The sequence below is a fragment of the Ovis aries genome, chromosome 8 (genome assembly GCF_016772045.2).
Source record: "Ovis aries strain OAR_USU_Benz2616 breed Rambouillet chromosome 8, ARS-UI_Ramb_v3.0, whole genome shotgun sequence".
Taxonomy (NCBI): domain Eukaryota; kingdom Metazoa; phylum Chordata; class Mammalia; order Artiodactyla; family Bovidae; genus Ovis; species Ovis aries.
Genome location: NC_056061.1, coordinates 67028825 through 67048627, shown reverse-complemented (window position 1 = coordinate 67048627; position 19803 = coordinate 67028825). Strand labels below are relative to the sequence as shown.

Below are 19803 nucleotides of genomic sequence, written 5' to 3'. Positions count from 1 at the left end.
ATAAAAATAAGTGACTTCATCTTTGTTATTTAAAAAAAAATTCAGTCATCTAAAAATGCTACACTCAATAATTTGTTAGGAATGAAGGGAAGGAGCCAATAGTGAAATCAGTTTTATGGCTCTGAGGGACAGAAGTGTAACAATCGAAAATGAAAGGATAGGCATCCAAGAGCTGATGAAATCTTGGTAATTAAGTGTAAAATTTCAGCGAGGAAAACAAAAGTCAGTCCAAATCTAAAAATGTCTAGAAAAGAAAAACATCAAAGTTTATCTTATCTCTACATTCACAGTGGTTAATAAATGGAAGTGATTAATAAATGGTTGTTAAATAAATGTAATTTGTTTGAACTTAAACTATTCATTGAGTTATACAGCACCACTCCTCAGGAAAGTCCAGTCATCAGTAAAATAAATAAAACTGGTATAGAAGGCACTGTCTGTTCTTTGTGAAAATTGATGGACATTAGCCACCTAAAACTGAATCATGGGCTTCCCTGATAGCTCAGTTAGTAAAGAATCCTGCCTGCAATGCAGGAGACCATGGTTTGATTCCTAGGCCAGGACGATCCACTGGAGAAAGGATAGGCTACCCTCACCAGTATTCTTGGGCTTCCCTTATGGCTCAGCTGGTAAAGAATCCGCCCATAATTCCGGAGACCTGGGTTTGATCCCTGGGTTGGGAAGATCCTCTGGAGGAGGGAAAGGCTACCCACTCCAATATTCTGGCCTGGAGAATTCCATGGACTGTATAGTCCATGGGGTTGCAAAGAGTTGGACGTGACTTTCACTTTCATTTTCAAACCTGAATCATAACACAGGGAAATGGTTGAGCCTATAATTAAAGAGTCCATTAGGGAAACCATCTGTCCACTGAGGTTATAAACCCAGTACTGTTTAATAAAATCGTCTTAAGAAAAAGAATGATGATATAAAAAGAAAAAGAATTGTTGCTAAATAAAGCATTTCTTTCTGAAAAGGACTGACAAGATTAACCATGTTTTAAAAAAAAAAAAAAAAACCTGCTGAAAATCAATTATATTCCAATTTAAAAACCTGCTGAAAATTTCTTAATTAGATATATTTCCTAACTGTGCTTAGAACAGCATGCGGAAAATAAAAGTACAACTATGAAATTATTTAAAAATTTATTAATAACATGTTGATTTTATTGCTAGGATAGTCAATACTTGAAACAAAAGGCAGGATGCTTTAAAAGGAGTCAGTTTAGTTCCATCATCTTATTTCCATATTAAAATTTACTTAGCAAGAGACCTTTGGAAAAATCAGTTCATTTTCTGTCACAAGTTGATTCTGGTATGAAAGTTCATATTTAACAGATACTGTCAAGCCAGTGGAATGTTAGGCATGAAATTCTATTTTCCCATTGGCTACTGTACTGATCATTAGTTTTGGGAAATTACCATTACCATAAACAGAAAGCCGTGGTGTTCCGGAAAAAAGGAAAGGTTAAAATGTTAATAGAGCACACATTTTGTCATTTATTCAAGTTTTGCTTAAGTAACAAGCTTAGATATAATCTCTTGTTACAGGTATTTCCTGTCAGTTAATAAGTGACTTGGGTTCTTCAACTCCCAAAGCTTATGATTAAGCAGCAGGAAACTCCCTCCCCCATTATTACTCCTGAAACCCAGTCCAGGATATCTGAAGGTAAGGAACGGGGGTGCTGAGAGTCACTGTGGAATGTCAAGAAGAGGAACCAGACACTGACTCTGTAAGCTTGTGTTACTCCTTTGAAGTCATTTTGAAAACTTACCGATGGCTAAATTCCACAAGCATATATCTGATGCCTTCCAGTAATCATAAGGCTTGGAAGGGAGTCTTAAAGACTGTGTTAAAGAAAATATGAGAATTCCCAAATATAAACCCTGGACAAAAGGACAGGAGATGTGCATTTTAGCCTACCAACTGGCTCAGCCGCTTGTTTTTTTTTAAGCTTCGATTTCCTATCCTGTATAAAGTGAAAGGAGTGGCCTAAATCGGGATTCCCAAACGCAAGTGCCTCCCTGGGCCAGAAGTGAAGGGAAGTGAAGTCGCTCAGTCGTGTCCGACTCTTTGCGACCCCGTGGACTGTATAGCCCTCCAGGCTCCTCTGTCCATGGGATTCTCCAGGCAAGAATACTGGAGTGGGTTGCCATTTCCTTCTCCAAGGGATCTTCCAGACCCAGGGATCGAACCCAGGTCTCCTGCATTGCAGGAGCCTTAACGCTTTAACCTCTGAGCCACCAGGGAAGCCCTGGGCCAGAAGCTAATCTAAACAGGGCTGGTGTGGGGAGAAAACAAGGGGTGGTAAGGGCCAAAGGGGACTTGGAAAGCCCCTTCAAAGGGGGTTGTCACCATTTAGCTCCAGCTGTGTTGGTTAGTCAGTCAGACATACTAAGGTACGTATTTTTTTAAACCAGGGAATCCAAAAATTCATATTTATGTGGAATCTAGTTTTTTAAAGTTGGAAATCAATCCTTATTTAAAAGCACTGCATGGAAATGTAAATAAATGAAAACAAATCAGTGTTGCCACCACTCATGCCTATGGGCTAAATGAGCCCTAAGTGACTGGCCTGTTATCTCTGGCTCAAGAGATCTAGCGGGTCTTTCCCAGTATTCAAAGTGTGTGCTTCAGAAAATGAGACCCTTTGATTTTTTGGTCTAGTTTCAGGGGTTGGCAGATTTTCTTTAGGATGGTGGGCCAGGTCATCTCTCAGAATCAGTCTACTCTATGTTGGAGCACAGAGGCAGCCACAGGTGATACAAAACCTATTTTCCAATAAAACTTTATTTACAAAACAAGTGACCTACCATAGGCCCTTCTCATTTGCCAATGCCTGGCCTAGAGGATTTCTTAGGAGAAGTTTAGAAATTTTGTATACTAGATTCTTCATATTTTATTTTTTTTATTTTTATTTTTTTTAGATTCTTCATATTTTATTATAATAAGGTATTAAGCACTAAAGGAGGGAAATCCTTATTAATTTTGTTTAAAACGAATACCATGCTAATACCTGAGAAAGCTAGTGTTCTGGCCAGCAGTGCTTTCTGTAGCCAGAGATGGCTCCTGGGCCTCCGTCCCACTCATCTGGACAAGAATTGGCTTGCCTACTCTAGCAGTACATCTTGTCTTCTAGTTCTGCTTATTCTCAAAGACAGTTTAGGGAAACACGGTTCTAAAACTGAACATTTTGGCTTCAATTTCTGACTTGGCTACTTATTAATTAAATGACCTTGGGAAGTTACTTAACCTCTTTGTACCTCAATTACTCATCTGCAAAATGGGGTTAATCATAAACCTCACATCATGGGATCTGTGTTGCAGGAATAAGTTCCAATGTGTAAAGTGCTTAAAACAGTACTTAGAGCACAGTACATATTAAAGCATCATTTAAGTATTTAGCAATTATTAATGTACATAGCCAAATTCTTTTTCTAATTTTCTTCTGATGGTCATCGTTCTCAAATACTGACCCACAGAAATGCAATTGTTAAACAGTCCATTATTTTTAAATAATGGCCAATGATATGATGAAAACAGGGCCCTAAAGATAATCATCTTGACTGTAGGAAGTGTACCACTGCCCTCTCCTCACTGTTCACCACCCCACACAAAACACACACACTTGATTTTCTCAGTTTCCTTGCTGAGTGAAAGACTTCTCAGGAGTCCCTGAAGGTTGTCCTCCGTAGCCAGTCTCAGACTGAGAGAATGTTGGTTCACACCGTTAACTCTTACAAAGGTCCAGAGTCTCCTTTTGGAACAGGGCTGTGGTTTGCCCTCTTTTCAACAACCCACAAGGAAATACCTTTCAAGTGACATCACATAACAGCCTCCCACCATCTGTAGGAGCGCCGTGGACCACACTGAGAGATGGGTTGCCCACACAGGGAGGTGGGTGACAGGAGTTTCCCAGGCTGGAAGGGCAAACATAGGTCAAGGATATAGGACAGGGGGCCTCAGGTCTTCATGCTACTGCTGCTGCTAAGTCGCTTCAGTCATGTTCGACTCTGTGCGACCCCATAGACGGCAGCCCACCAGGCTCCCTTGTCCCTGGGATTCTCCAGGCAAGAACACTGGAGTGGGTTGCCATTTCCTTCTCTAATGCATCAAAGTGAAAAGTGAAAGCGAAGTCATTCAGTCATGTCCAACTCTTTGCAAACCCATGGACTGCAGCCTACCAGGCTCCTCTGCCCATGGGATTTTCCAGGCAAGAGTACTGGAGTGGGTTGCCATTGCCTTCTCCACAGGTCTTCATAGTGGTTCCTATTTTGTTGAAAGTATTGGGACTCAAGTTGTGATAGAATTCCCTGCAAAATCACTTACAGATGACTTTTGAGTATTAGGCCCCATCTTTCCCTCCTTTATTGAGAGTTAACTCTGAGACTAAAGAACATGTTATCAACACTTTAGATTTAGTCATGTAACATTGAAAATTGATAATGAACTTCTACTTTTTATATGTGACTCAGTCCTAGTGTAAAATAAGGACTTCCATTGACTTATATACATAGGGAATACTTTATAGAAGTATTTCTTAATATAACTTTTATAACATGGAATTATATCTCTAAATACTTGCAGTTGGCTACTTACAATAATAATGCATTTAAAGTCTCTCAAAGAGCAACGAAAAGAGAAGAGTATTTGAAACAAACAACAAATCCTCATTTTCAAGTAAGTGGGGGGAAAAGTTAAAAGAAAATTGACAATTCCTGATTATCAAGATTTTCCATAAAATGGACTGTTCTGATATTGGCTAAATACATACCATTCTTTAAGGTGATGGTTGTTTAAGTAATGTAATGGAAACTGCATTCCAGGATGACAAAGATCAGCTTTTCACTATACCAGCTTTGTGATTAAAAACTGTAACATTAATTTCTTTTGTTTTGGTCCTGGGGTTAACATTTCTATCTAAGACACAATAATTGTAACTGTTGTTTATGCTTGGGGAAAGCTGTGTGATATTTTATGGCATAGGAAAAACTTAAAAATGGTAAGACCAAAAGCTTTAGTTGAATATGTATGGTTTGCAATCATATACAAAGATGTCTGTCTATATAATTTCTTGTTGACAAACATATTCACAGAACAATGGGAAAAAAAAAAAAAAAAAAGAGTGACTATGCCACAAACTTACCACAGCTGAGGTTGCTTTCAGCTTTCAGAGCTAGGGTTGGGATATTCCAGAAGTCATTTTGCCAGTCCACCACATTCCCTTTCACACTGCAGCTGAGGTTGGAGAGGATTTTGGAACTCATGGTAAAATTCCAAAGTCGAAAGTTATAAATGTCCCCTTTGAGGGAGCCAATGTCATGTTGATTGGAGCCCAGCAACAATTTCCCATTCCCGGGAATAGCTTTACTAATCGTAGAATTGCATGAAACTGTTCCATAGTTTCTTTTGAAATTTACACCAATGGAGCCCAAAGAACTACTCCAAACAATGCAGAGCTGCTCGAAGCTTTCTGTGAAAATATCTTCCTTATCTTTCACAGGTAAAGCACTGTTTAGTAAGCATTTTGAGCCAAAAAATGATAGGAAGTAGCCACTCTTGGTCTTTCCGAAACTGAGCAATTGTGGGAAGGATGCACCTGAGTAGGAGAAAGCTATCCATTCACTGTCTTCCTTGCCGATTTTGGTTGCTTCAAAGCAGAGTGTGAAAGCTCTGAGCTCTGGAATAGAGACACTTTTTGCAACAGATACCTGGTAAGAATCAAGTGACTGGGGTAAAATGACTTTTTGATTCCTTAAGGACACGGCAACTAGAACAAAACACAGTAGCAGATAAAGCATGTTAATTCAGACATGGACTAAAGAGATGCAAAATGTCTGAGACCTCCAACCTCCACCCTCTCTGCTAATTGGCTTTTACCCACCGTGTGCCTCACTCTCTCCCCTTTCTCTGTCTACCACTCTCTATTGCCAACCCAGTACCATATGCCAATACCAATACCAATACCAATACCAATACGAAACCCCACCCATTTAACTCTAGTCACAGTTGGCTCTCACACTTAAATCTTCCAGTTATAGCTTCCAAAGTGATATGGTGTTTTTTTTTTTTTCTTTTTTTAAATCCCTGAACTGAAGGAGATTTAAAAAATTAAGGAAACTAGTGGTTTCAGGAAAGTTCATACATTATGATTTTCAAAACTATGTTTCTTTTCAAATAATTTTTAAACATAATAGCTAATCGTTGTTCACTAACCATCACCTTTAACTCTACCCAAACACTCCTATGCTACCTTTCCCTTTGGACACCCCATATCGTACTAGTCTTCCCCATATCAGGCTATTTTAGAATCAAAGGCAAAGAGAATTCCATTACTAAGAAGGAGTCTTAGTACAAAAAAAACAAACAAATAAAAATGGCATTTTAAGATACATTTCCTTGACTTCTGGACATGTGAGCTAATTTCTGAGACAATACGGAGCAATGGTTCAAGGGCAGACATTGGATCTCCCTTGGCCAAGTCATTCTGCCTTAGCCCCCTTGTCTATAAAATGAAGGGAAAGGCACCAAGTGTATATGTGATTAATGAGAATTTAATAAGGTAATACCTGCAAAGCGCTAGAGCAGTACCTGTGCCAAGCTGTATATAGCTATTACTGATAACTAATATAGATGACTATTATTATGTGCATAATAAAATTAAAATTAAAATGCATTAGCCTAGTCCTTCTGTGACATACATAAAATTATTAAGTAATACAATGGATTTCACTCTGGGCTCATACAATAGATATTAGTAAACATGATGTACTGACTTGAGAGAGAAGTAGCTGTTTACACTGGCTTCATATGTATGCTAGTTTGAATATATTTTAATACATACCAAGAATAGCTCTATAGTAAAAAAACCATTCTTTTAAATGTAAATATTCTGGTCAAAAATCCATGATGGAGTTTAATGAATCATGATTGTTTAGTCCACTTCTTAAATATAAAGCAGCATACAAGTCTACTTGGGCTTCCCTGGTGGGTGGTAAAGAATCCCAGTGCAGGGGAAGAATGTTCAATCTCTGGGTTAGAAGATCCCCTGGAGAAGGAAATGTCAACCCACTCCAGTATTCTTGCCTGGGAAATCCCACGAACAGAGGAGCCTGGTGGGTTACAGTGCATAGAGTCACAAGAGTCAGACACGACTTAGCAACTAGCTACCCAAAAAGATACAGTATAAACCCAGTATTCTATATGCACTGTGAAAATAAAAAGGCTGGAAGGAAATATGTCCATCAACATTTTATTAGTAGTTATGGCTGGGTGGTAGACGTATGGGTAATTCTAATTTTTTTTAATTTTCAAATTTCCCATAATATTTTATAACCTTAAAACATTATTTGAAAAATTAAAGCATGTATGTTTCAGTTAACCACATATATATCTAATGTCAATCACAAACAGTAAATAAAGATGTCTACCAAAAAACATAAATTGTAATAAGAAGGGTCAGGCATGTCCATAGTGCTGCCTTTCTTTTTTGTTTCTTTTTTTGATATATAAAGCCTACTTAAGTAGCTCAGGATGGAAAAAAAAACTATTACTAAATCTCATAGTCTTGAAACTTGAGTTTTCCTTAAGCACAGAAAGGTTCTGGAGAGAATGGTTCAATTTCAATGTTCTGCTGTGCCAGAAGCTAGGAAATATGTCTGATAAAAATATGTTTCTTTTTTTCAGTTAGACATTTTCAAGGGGCTTTCCTCAGGCTATGCTATTTAACAGCTTCAGTTACACAAAGCTCATTTCACATGTTAATGTATATGTTTATTTCATATATTTGTTCTCCAGCATAATTCCTTAAAAGAGCAACATCTTAAAAGCCTAAAATAAAATGATTTATAAATAAGAATACTTTGAATGTTTGCTGGAGAGATATTAGAATTAGATTCAATTATTAACTGTGGGATATTCACTGAATCTTTCAAACAGCCCTTAAATGTTCTGCATGCAAACACTAGACAAGAATTCAGCTCTACTGTAACCAGATTTTGGATCTGGTAACTATATATTGCTAATGAGAATGCTCAGAAAATACTAATAGATTCCTGCTGCCTTTAAATTCTAATCCTAATCATTCATACTCACATAAAAGAGCATAACTCTGTCCTCTGGGCCTTTTGTTTATTGTTGAACATGCTAAATGAAAGCAGAAGTTTGGCTCCACCTTTGGTTTACATACCTCTGATGTAGCTGGCATTGAAACCTTTCTTCTGGATGCTAAAGTCACTTGAAAAAGACACATGCATCTCATTCGCACTTGAGTTAAATGATAGGCCTTTGGCAGTTGCTCCACAAAACTTCGTCTGGCTCTCTCCATTATCAAGGGATAATGAGTCATAAATGCAATTGGGAGCTTCTTCAATGTCGAAGTCATTAAATGTTATCTGAATGATATAGCCCGTGGGGGCTCGGAGGGTCCACATGCAAGCCTGGCTGTTGGGGTAGTCGTTAGGGTAGCACGGAGAAGTAAAGGTCCCGGAAGGGTTGGAGAGGACCACCCTGCAGTTGGCACATGCCCATACTGTTGGCCAGACAAAAGAGAGACAGAGAGAAGGGCTGGATCAGAGGTGTGCAATAAACCAAGAATACCACACTCTGGGGACAATCAAGCAGCAAACATTTTAAAATAGCAAAATACAATCATCAACATTAAAAGGAAAATGAAACCATCTCAAGGGAAAAAAGAAAACCCAAGACTAAAACAAAAAGTAAAAGAAAAATACAAAATTTTAGAGCAAAGATTTTTTTAAACTTGGGGGAGGGCCATAAACACTGAGAATCTAAAAGTCAGGGAAACTCTCTCCAATAAACTGTACAGGGGCCCCTGCACCTGGCATACAATTTCAGGGAGTACATGAAGCCTTAGGAGGTAACACTGGATTTCACAAAGGTTCACTGACTTTAATCTTAAAGGATTAGGAATCTCCACTGAGCTAGGGTGGAGGGGATTTTACAGAACCATAAATGCAGAGCAATATTACAAAACTTGGAAGAGAAAGACTTAGGAAATAGATGTTTAAAGAGAAAGCTAGCAAGTAGTGCAAAAAAATTTGACAAGTTATCATCTGGCAAATCGCATTCTTTTCTAAAATTCAAATACAGAGCATCACCTTGCATGTATGAAATACTTATAGTTTTGAAAAATACTTTCACTTCTTCCACTTGTTTATTTTAGTTGGCAATTATATACCTCTATGATTATGTCATTTATTCATCCACTCAGTGAGTATTTATTGAATGTCTTCTACATGCCAGGTGCTAGTCTAAATAGTATATACCATGAGCAGGAAAGACAAAGTCTCTGTCTGAATGATTCTTACACTACAGTTTTGGACCCAAAGATACAAACAATAGTATAATGACAGATAATAATTAAGAGGTAGAAAGAAAAGTAAAGCAATCAATTATTTCTCAATTATTATTTACCTAGGGCCTGGTCACCAGCTAGAACCAGAAACCAAGATCTACTGTCTTTCTATTTAGTGATGCTTTTGAAATTAATATTCATGTTGCTTTTAAACATTTATGTAAATATAGGCAGCAATCTCATTTATTCAACATTCTGGATAAATAAACTGTCAAATAACTGACCACACACACTTTCAAACAATAAAAGACTTCTACTATGTTAATGGAACTCACTCTCAACTTACTGTGTTCCCTTTTTAACTGGGTTGAGTAGAATGAATATACAATAGCTTTTCTTAAAAATGGTAGGTAGTGTAAGTATTACTTATTCTTCTATGATGCGGTGATATCTTCAAGGATTTAGATGTGTAATGTCACATTGCTCAAGTTAGAGTTTTCTTTTTTCCTGTCCCTGGGGCCACCTTGTGTTTTGCAGGGGTTTGCCAACTTGGCTCCACAACCATTCTTTCTAAGTTGCCCTCTATCCAGCTCCTCCTCCACAAATCTCTAACATCTTTTACAGAGCTGAGGATAGACAGGGAAAAAGATCTATGATCACCAAATGTTAGCCAAGTGCCTTCTCTTACCCACCCCTGGAGTGCTGTGCTCCTCTCCTTGTAGCATGATTAAGAGCAGCTGGGTGAATTCCCAGCGTGAGATGACTTTGTTTATTGTCTGGATCTCCCACTATTCTCTAGGCTCAACAAGCAGAGGATTGGTACTGTAATAGTCATCATCTGACCCCTCAGGACCTCACAGCACCCCTGCCACCTGGGAGGCCTCTGATAAAATTTGTTAAATTTATGAACAAATAAATGAGTTACAAAAGAGTTGAACATGACTGAGTGACTGAGGGCACACACACACAAATGAGTCACATGACTAAATGAAAGAATGACTGTAGTATATGAAACTGTCAACCAAAATCTAAGGCCCCAAAAAGAGTGCATCATATCTGGGATATCTTTTTTTGGATGGGGTTTTGAGGCTATTTCTTCCAATGATTTCACTCATGGCATGAGATTGAGATGATGAGGGCCTACCTCTCTGACATGTTTAGCTTTCTGTGACTGTACCCTGGGCTCAGAAGCAAGAACTAATCCTGGTAGATTAACAGTAAAGTATCCAGCAAAAGCCACTGGAGATTACAAAAGAAAATAAGAAAGGAAAATAAGATACAATCTCTGAGTCATCCCAACATGCATGCAGGCAGCATTATTTTTCCATAATGAGATGCTATCCCCTACATCCCTTACCCAGCTAATGTTCATGATTTCCTTTACATTATTTTTACAAATTTACAAGAAGTTTACAAATTCTTCCAGAGAGCTAATGAAAGGTATAAAAAAAAAGTCAATCTGACTCACCACACTCACCACATAACCTTGAACAAGTTAATCTCTCTGTACCTCAGTTTCACCACTTTTAGTTTAGTCGCTCAGTCATGTCCGACTCTCTGTGACCCCCTGGACTGAGGCATGCCAGGCTTCCCTGACCCTCATCAACTCCTGCAGTTTGCTCAAACTCATGTCCACTGAGTTGGCAATGCCATCCAAGCGTCTCATCATCTGTTGTCCCCTTCTCCTGCCTTCAATCTTTCCCAGTATCGGAGTCTTTTCCAATGAGTCAGTTCTTCGCATCAGGTGGCCAAAGTATTGCAGCTTCAGCTTCAGCATCAGTCCTTCTAATGAATATTCAGGACTGATTTCCTTTAGGAGTGACTCGTCTGACCTCCTTGCAGTCCAAGGGACTCTCAAGAGTCTTCTCCAATGCCACAGTTCAAAAGCATCAATTCTTTGGCGCTCAGCTTTCTTCACAGTCCAACTCTCACATCCATACATGACCACTGGAAAACCATAGCTTTGACTAGATGGACATTTGTTGGTAAAGTAATGTCTCTGCTTTTTAATATGCTGTCTAGGTTGGTCATAGCTTTTCTTCCAAGGAGCAAGCGTCTTTTAATTTCATGACTGCAGTCACCATCTGCAGTGATTTTGGAACCCAAGAAAATAAAATCTCTCACTATTTCCATTGTTTCCCCATCTATTTGCCATGAGGTGATGGAACCAGATGCCATGATCTTAGTCTTTTGAATGTTGAGTTTTAAGCCAGGTTCCTCACTCTCTTCTTCCACTTTCATCAAGAAGCTCTTTAGTTCCTCTTCGCTTTCTGCCATGGTGGTGTCATCTGCATATCTGAGGTTAATGATATTTCTCCCATTAATCTTGATTCCAGCTTGTGCTTCATCCAGCCCAGAATTTCTCATGATGTGTGCTGTATATAAGTTAAATAAGCAGGGTGACAATATACAGCCTTGATGTACTCCTTTCCCAATTTGGAACCAGTCTGTTGTTCCATGTCCAGTCCTAACTGTTGCTTCTTGACCTGAATACAGGAGGTCAGTAAGGCGGTCTGGTACTTCCATCTCTTGAAGAATTTTCCACAGTTTGCTGTGGTCCACACAGTCAAAGACTTTGGCATAGTCAATAAAGCAGAAGTAGATTAACATTGGCAGAAATAAAAGCACCCACTACCCATGGTTATAGGGAGGACTGAATAGATTAGTTTTAGAATGTCCTAGATACTGTACTGGCCACACAGATAGCACTATTTAAGTGTTGGCCATTATTGGCATTACTATAACAAAATCTGTGCATCAATAATTTAAGAAAAAATTTAGCACCCCATCTTAACAGAAACTCTTTTTCCTTTACGCACCCATTGTGATAGAAAAGACAAAGACTCCATAATCATCATTGTAAAAAGCGTGTAAAGCACTCTTCTACATGATGCTCATCTACAGTAGCTAAATTGCATTTAGACATAATGCTACCAAACAGCGATTATCTTAATTGGATGAAATATCAATTAAACTAGGCACAATATCATCACGTTCATTATACTGATGTTTATAGATCCCAGCAAAGGGCTTTCACATAGGTTATCTCACTTGGCATCATAACAACCCTGGGAATTAGTATCTCCTCCATCTACAGAAGAAACAAATAATGCTATTAGAGATTATGTAAACTGCCAAAAGTTACATGTCTAATTGATAGGACCAAGGTTCAAACCAGGTCTTCTGAATGTAAGTCCAGTGTTTTCCCAGAGACGTTGCCAAGATTAAACAAAAGACACAGCAAAGTGATGAGACCAAGTCTTGTTTTAAGAGACAATGCTTTTTAATGGGTAATTTCTTAAACATAGTGTAATCACCCTGTTTTTGTTGTTGTTTAGTCATTAAGTTGTGTCCGACTCTTTTGCAACCCATGGACTTGAAGACCTCCTGGATCCTCTGTCCAAGGGATTTCCCAGGCAAGAATACTCGAGTGGGTTGCCATTTCCTTCTCCAGTAATCACCTTAAAATTAATATATTTTAAGAAACTAATTTTGAAATATTTGAGTAAAGAATGTTAGAGAGTCTAAAATGTAGTGCTTTGGATTTGTCCACTTGGAGCAATAAAATATCACTGCTAACTGATTCCTATTCAAAGAGCCAGTACCCGAAGAAATTATTCTCTTTTGAAGGTGAGGCTACATAAAAAGATGGCTACAGTAGCCATTGAATAAGGTCTTGGGAAAACCAGAGTTAACATCTTTTAAAAGCTACCCAATTCAAAACATCTGGCTCAAGTTGTTCTCAAAGACAGATATAATAACATATTCACACCCATACTTTATAAAAGCAAAGTTTTCAGATAATCTAAACAAACAAACCAGATTCCACCCTTGCTTCTTGTCTGTGCTTGCAATGTTGAGTAATAATTCACTTCTGCTTATTTTCACAAAACTTTATTCCTCAAAGAAACTCAAATCTGAATTGGAATACCTCCCAGTTATGACAAAGGCTATCTCAGTTTATGTAGAATATTTAGATATAGATTTAATAACCATTATCTCATTTTTTTTCACCTGAGGTTTGGATTCTTACTCCACCTTTGTTGCAAGTACTTCTCTATAAATCAAATACTATGTTCTTTAAAATCCAAGACAGGAATATCAGATCCAAGAGATAAATCAAGAGCGATCAATTTTAGCTGCTTTCAACACATATCTGTGGATGAAATAATTGATATTCCTATACTGTGTTAAATGGTGAACAAAATGAATGCACCTAAATTGAATCTCAGGTTTTGTTTTGTTTAATCTGAATGTGTGTAAAACTGGCACTAGTGAATTTGTTGGACAACTTGGCTGGTGAAGAAGTATCTCTAGAAAATTTCCCTTCAGTTGCCTGCTCAGTTTGCATCTCTTCGAAGTCACTGTTTGAATTATCTGTACGAATCTCTTAAATGAATTGCTTAAAAAGGTTTAAAATATTTAGCAGCCTTGGTGGCTTCTGCAGATGAAACCTAAGGGCAGCAGCTGAGAGCTCGAGAGTCAGCCTGATGCCTCAATCATTACCAAACCAAGGTAGCCTCGCAACATTTCCCCTGATCAAGTGGAATGCACCAGATATAACATCACTGAAATGTAAAATATAAATAATACTTTGGATGCTGCCAGGTGTTAAATAACTGACAATGTACAGAACTGAATGACATCATCAAAGTATTTAAATTCAAGCGATTTTAGGCCTCTATGTGTATTTTTTTCAGGATGGCAAGGAATCTGAAGGCAATCCGGCTGTGACATCTGCGTTTCTGTTAATGCGGCAGACCTGGCAAGCAGGCCTGGGGCTCCTCACCACTCCTCTTCAAGCTCGGCGCTCAAAGATAGCATTTCTGTGCAGGGGAAAGTCACTCTTTCACCAAGGTTACACTGGTCGTTCCACCCTCTTGCTAGAACAAGCTAGGACATCCATTTGCTCCCAAACTCATCCTAAAACACTGGCTTCCTGGAGTTAACCAGAAAATTGTCTGATTTTCCTCTGTGATGTTTCAACCTGAAAAGATTCTTCAGAAGCGCCACAAATATGAAGGTACTGCAATAACTTGGGCTAACTTGGGCTTCCCCAGCGGCTCAGCAGTAAAGAATCCACCTGCCAATGCAGGAGACTCAGGAGACTCGGGTTCAGTCCCTGGGTTGGTAAGATCCCCTGGAGAAGACAATGGCAACCCACCCCAGTATTCTTGCCTGGGGAATCCCATGGACAGAGGAGCCTGGTGGGCTACAGTCCCTGGGATCGCAAAGAATCAGACACAACTGAGCACACATTCTGCTATTGTGCAATAACTTAAACATTGTTCAAAAGGTCCCACTCTACTTCAATCAGTTCAATTAAGTCCGACCTCACTAGAATATGAGCAAGAAGTTGAAATGAAGGTTCCTTGGTGAGGCAGCACCATTCAACTTGAATAATTTTTTGAATCTCCAAAGAGATCCATACGCACAACACCCTCAGACACATTTCTGTCTTCTGTGATACTGTTAATGTTCAAACTTTGAATCCTCTTTCCATAATCACCTTGGCATGAGAACATTCCCTATATAACTGCAAAAGGGAATACTTTTGAAGATCCAAACAAGAGAACTACTGTAAAATCATTCTAGAGTCGGCTGAGCGTGTATATATATCCTGTGTAAGAGGATTAAGAACCCAAGCACATGTGCATGCATTTACAGACACACCCACACACACTTTCACAGGAAACTATTCTCTCTTAAGCAATCATTGCGTCTTTCTCCAGCTGTTAAAAACACAATCTAAAACCAATGCACCATTTGAAACAGTCTAAAGCTGCCTGCTTATAACTTACTCTGCTACTGCTACTGCTGCTAAGTCGCTTCAGTCATGTCCAACTCTGTGCGACCCCATAGACGGCAGCCCACCAGGCTTCCCTGTCCCTGGGATTCTCCAGGCAAGAACACTGGAGTGGGTTGCCAGTCCCTTCTATAATGCATGAAAGTGAAAAGTGAAAGTGAAGTCGCTCAGTCATGTCTGCCTCTTTGCGACCCCAAGGACTGCAGCCTACCAGGCTCCTCCGTCCATGGGATCTTCTAGGCAAGAGTACTAGAGCGGGGTGTCATTGCCTTCTCCACCTTTAAGTAATAACATACTACAAAATCAATTCACAATCTCCACACATGCACGTGCTTCCAAGAAGATCTATCTGCTCCTCCTGCATCTTTCTTAAAATTTTATTATTTTATTTTTGGCTGCACTGGGTCTTCATTGCTTTGTGCAGGCTTTCTCTAGTTGTGGGAGGTGGGGGCACTATTCTTGTTGAGGTGAGTAGGCTTCTCACTGATGTGCCTTCTCTTGTTGCAAAACACGAGCCCTAGGCATTCAGGCTTCAGTAGTTGCACAGAGTGAGCTTGGTAGCTGTGGCTCGCCGGCTGTAGAGTGGGGGCTTAGTTACTCCATGGCACGTGAAATCTTTCCAGACCAGGGATCAAACCTGCATCCCTGGCACTGGCAGGTGGATTCTTATCCACTGTAAACCTGAGAGGTCCCCTCCTGCATCTCTTGGTCATATTTGCACCATAACCCCAGAGGAGGATCTCTCACCTGAAGAGTATCAAATCAGGGGCTTCGTTGCTCAGTCAGATTACTTCTCTATGAAATTAGAGACACAAATTTTTCAGAGAATGATGAACAACAGAATGACAAAGTTATATGAACACAAAGGTATCAGCATCCTTTGCCACTTGCAGACAAAGACACTGATGAGCAAATAGAGAAAAGAGAAAGAGAGAAAATGTAAGAACGGAGAGATCAGGGAAAACCAGTCCTCTGAAAAACAGACTCTCATTTAGACACTCCATGTCCAGTCACCAGTGGGGGAGCTGTTCTTTGTGGCTTGTCCTTGGATCCTATGACCAGAACTCTCCTACCACGCCGCTTCTTCTCTTGATCCATCGTTTGTAGATTTCTGATCCATACAATCAAGTCTGCCCCAAGCCTCTGTCTTCAGTTCTTCTCTCCTCACTCATTCTTGCTGGGTGATCTCATCCAAACAGAGGCCTTCCTTATGTCCAAATGCAGATGGCACACGTGTTCTACTGTACACCAAACCACACTCATGCTTGTCTGCTCAACATCTCCACTTGGACACTCCACAGATTCCTTGATCCAAACACTGTTCCTCCAACCATTTATTTATGTTCTAAGTGCTAGTTGTAAGAAAATTATCCAAACTAAGACTCTGAATATCCCTTCTCTCTTCTTTCCTCTACACCCCTTAAAGTGGTTTGTCAAGGGCTATGACATCATTTTCTTCATGGTTCTTTCATTTCTCCCCTTCTCTCATTCCTGTGGCCACTTAGTTCTTATCTTTCCTCCCTTAGAAAAAAGTTCAGTAACTAGTCTTTTTGTCATTAGTCTTGTTATCTCTGACTCATTCTCCCCATCACTACAAGAAATATCTATGAAAATGAAAATGTAAGTATAAAAATATTTCCTCTAATTCAAAATCTCCTCTGAAATCCAATAAAGCAAGCATCTTTGAATGACCATATAGTGCTCCATATTTGTCCTGTTTGAATTTTCTAAATCGTCACTCAACAATCCCCAACATCCATTTACCCAGTAAATAGTTATTAAGCAACTATGTGCCCGGCTCTGTGGTCTGGTACTGAGAATAAGTTGTGGGCAAGATATAACCCCAGATTTTATGGAAGGTGTGCTGCTGCTGCAGCAGCTGCTGCTGCAGCAGCTGCTGCTGCTGCTGCTGCGTCGCTTCAGTCATGTCTGACTCTGCGACCCCATAGACAGCAGCCCACCAGGCTCCACCGTCCCTGGGATTCTCCAGGCAAGAACACTGGAGTGGGTTGCCATTTCCTTCTCCAATGCATGAAAGTGAAAAGTGAAAGTGAAGTTGCTCAGTCTTGTCTGACTCCTAGCGGCCCCATGGACTGCAGCCTACCAGGCTCTTCCGTCCATGGGATTTTCCAGGCAAGAGTACTGGAGTGGGTTGCCATTGCCTTCTCCATTATGGAAGGTACAGATTACTGCAAATACAGATAAATAAGTAGATAGTGATAATACAATGTGAAAATTGCTCTGATAGTGCATGCTATGTGCTCGCTCAGTTGCTCAGCTGTGTCTGACTTTTTGTGACCCCATGGAGCCCACCAAGCTCCTCTGTCCATGGGATTTCCCAAGCAAGAATACTTCAGTGGATAGCCATTTCTTCCTCCAGGGGATCTTCCCGATTCAGGAAGCAAACCCATGTCTCCTGCATTTCCTGCATTGGGACACAAATTCTTTACCACTGAGCCACATGGGAAGCCCATGATGGAGCAAGTAGATGAGTAGATGACTGCAACTACCTAAGTTTAGGCTTTGTAGAAATAGAACCATTTCTAACAGATGAGAAAGAAACTAAGACCTAAACATCCAGCAGATAAGTTGGCCAATGGAAGAGGGGAGGCAGAGGAAAAAAAGAAAAGAGAGTTCTGCACAGTAGGGTCACCAGGTTGCATCAGCTTGTAGGTGAGAGAGAGCATGAATTGTTCCAGTAACTTAAGAGTTTTGTTTAGCTGAAGCCGAGTGTACAAAATGGGGAGAAACATTAGATAAAGATGGCAAGGTAGGCCAAGATTAGATTCTTCAGGGTTTTGCAAGCAATGCTAAAGAAAAAATTTTTAAATGTAATATGAGCAGTAGGGAAAATTAAAAGGTTTTAATTATGGGAAAGTAAAATAATCAGATTTGTACTTAGCACATTTTAAAAACCTCACCCTTGTGCACATAAACACACAATTACCAGTGAACCAAAACTGTTGTAAGAATAACTTCAGCCTTATGCAAAGGGTTTGAGAGATGACAAGAAGAGAGACAAAAGACAGAAAACTATCCTGGCAGTTTATTTGTGGAAAGAAAATATCAGTCACAGTGGTAAAGGAAGATTAATTCTACTAAGATTCAGTGAAGCAAAGCCTAATTGTTGATGGGTAAGTTTAAAATGCAGCAAAATGACCAATCTAGTGTTTATCAAAGATGTCTTACTTTGATGTATTATCTCTTTAAAAAAAAAAAAAAAAAGAACAGGAAACTATAAAAAAACAAACACTCACCTAATGTTCATTTCACTCAAGAATGCCACAGAAAACCTGGGATTATCTAGGCAGCATTGCAGGGTAAAACTGGTTTATGTTAGTATTATCCAGAAAAGCACTGCTAAATCTCACCAACATAAGTGGAGAATGTCTTAGCCTCATAAAAGCTAATTATAGTTCTAATACCCATCAAGGCAATGATGTCATTACTGGCTAAACAGCACATGACTAATTCCTTGAGCACTGAATGCAGCTAATGAGATATCCATGTAAAGTACTAGGACTATACTTGCTCATAGAGAGATGCTCAAATAATATTCATTTATAGTGTTGTGACTGTGGTTATTATTTAATAGCAGAGCATGTTAGTCATATTTTGGTTCATTCATTCATTTATTTATTCAATTTTCTGGGCCCCTACTTGCATTCATTTTCCGTTTTCTTTTAAATATCTTTACATTTATGTTTATCAGAGGGTGGTCAGAGGGAAACTAGGATTAAAAGGTCCTTTTTATTATGGGTGCAGGTGTGGAACCTGAAATTAATAGCTAGAACTAGTTTTGATTTTAGAAACTTGCCCTACAAATAAGTTGGGACAATATATTAGGAAGAAGATGGCAGTAGGTAAATGTGCATCTTAGCTCAAATTTTCCAAATGAGCTTTTAATTTGAGGATTAAAAAAAAAAAAAAAAAACCACTCAGGTTTGTGCACTTAAATGGGAGCAGTTTAAATGGTCAAGGTTTGGAGCAAAGCAAATTATCAATGCAACTGGAGAATTCTATCCCTTTATGCAGTACTTTTTAATGTTAGCAACTTAGTAATAAGGAAGAATTGATGTAAAAATTACATAATATAGATTTTTAAAAATAAAGAAAAGTGTTTTTTCAGTAAAACTTTCCATTTTATACATAAATAGGTTGTTTAAATACACTGTCTAACTGCCTTAAGTTAATCCATCACTGGAATTAATTACTTTTCAAAATATTTATACAGTGTTAACTTTGCACATAAATCTCAAGTATAATCTATTAGAGAAGTGTGTGTGTGAGAGAGAGAGAAAGAAATAGAATATCTCAAGTTTTAGTAAATTCTAAAGTGGGACTTTGAAAAACTGTCTCTTAGTCCAACTCCTTTCTAGCTAACTCACAAGGTCTAGCTGATTAAAAAAAAAAGTTAGTATTATGGAAAAAAATCATTGTAGCAAGAACAATATGCTTATGAAGTTAAACTAGAAGCTTTCTCAAAATCTTTTCCAGATCTAAAATTATTACCATTCAAGGCATTTTCTTAATGTGAATACATGCCATATAAACCCATATAAAGTCATAAACCCATCTTCTCTGGAGGTGAAGAGAAATAAAAATAACTGTAATAACAACCAGCATTTAGTGAACGACTACTTTGTGCCAGGTGAGAGGGGATTAAATTGTCTTCTCCTTG

At 38.9% G+C, this 19803-nt stretch overlaps 1 protein-coding gene across 10 annotated transcripts in view; it reads right to left on the bottom strand.

The window, feature by feature from the left end:
- Positions 1-19803, bottom strand: part of ADGRG6 (adhesion G protein-coupled receptor G6) — a 152534-nt gene that overhangs the window by 76079 nt on the left and 56652 nt on the right. For all 10 annotated transcript variants that reach the window (XM_042253536.2, XM_060419756.1, XM_004011385.6 and 7 more), the window contains 2 exons: positions 8189-8530; positions 5147-5770 (listed from right to left, as the gene is read on the bottom strand). In XM_042253536.2, coding sequence (XP_042109470.1) covers positions 5147-5770; positions 8189-8530 — 966 coding nt within the window. The remainder of the gene's footprint in view (positions 1-5146; positions 5771-8188; positions 8531-19803) is intronic.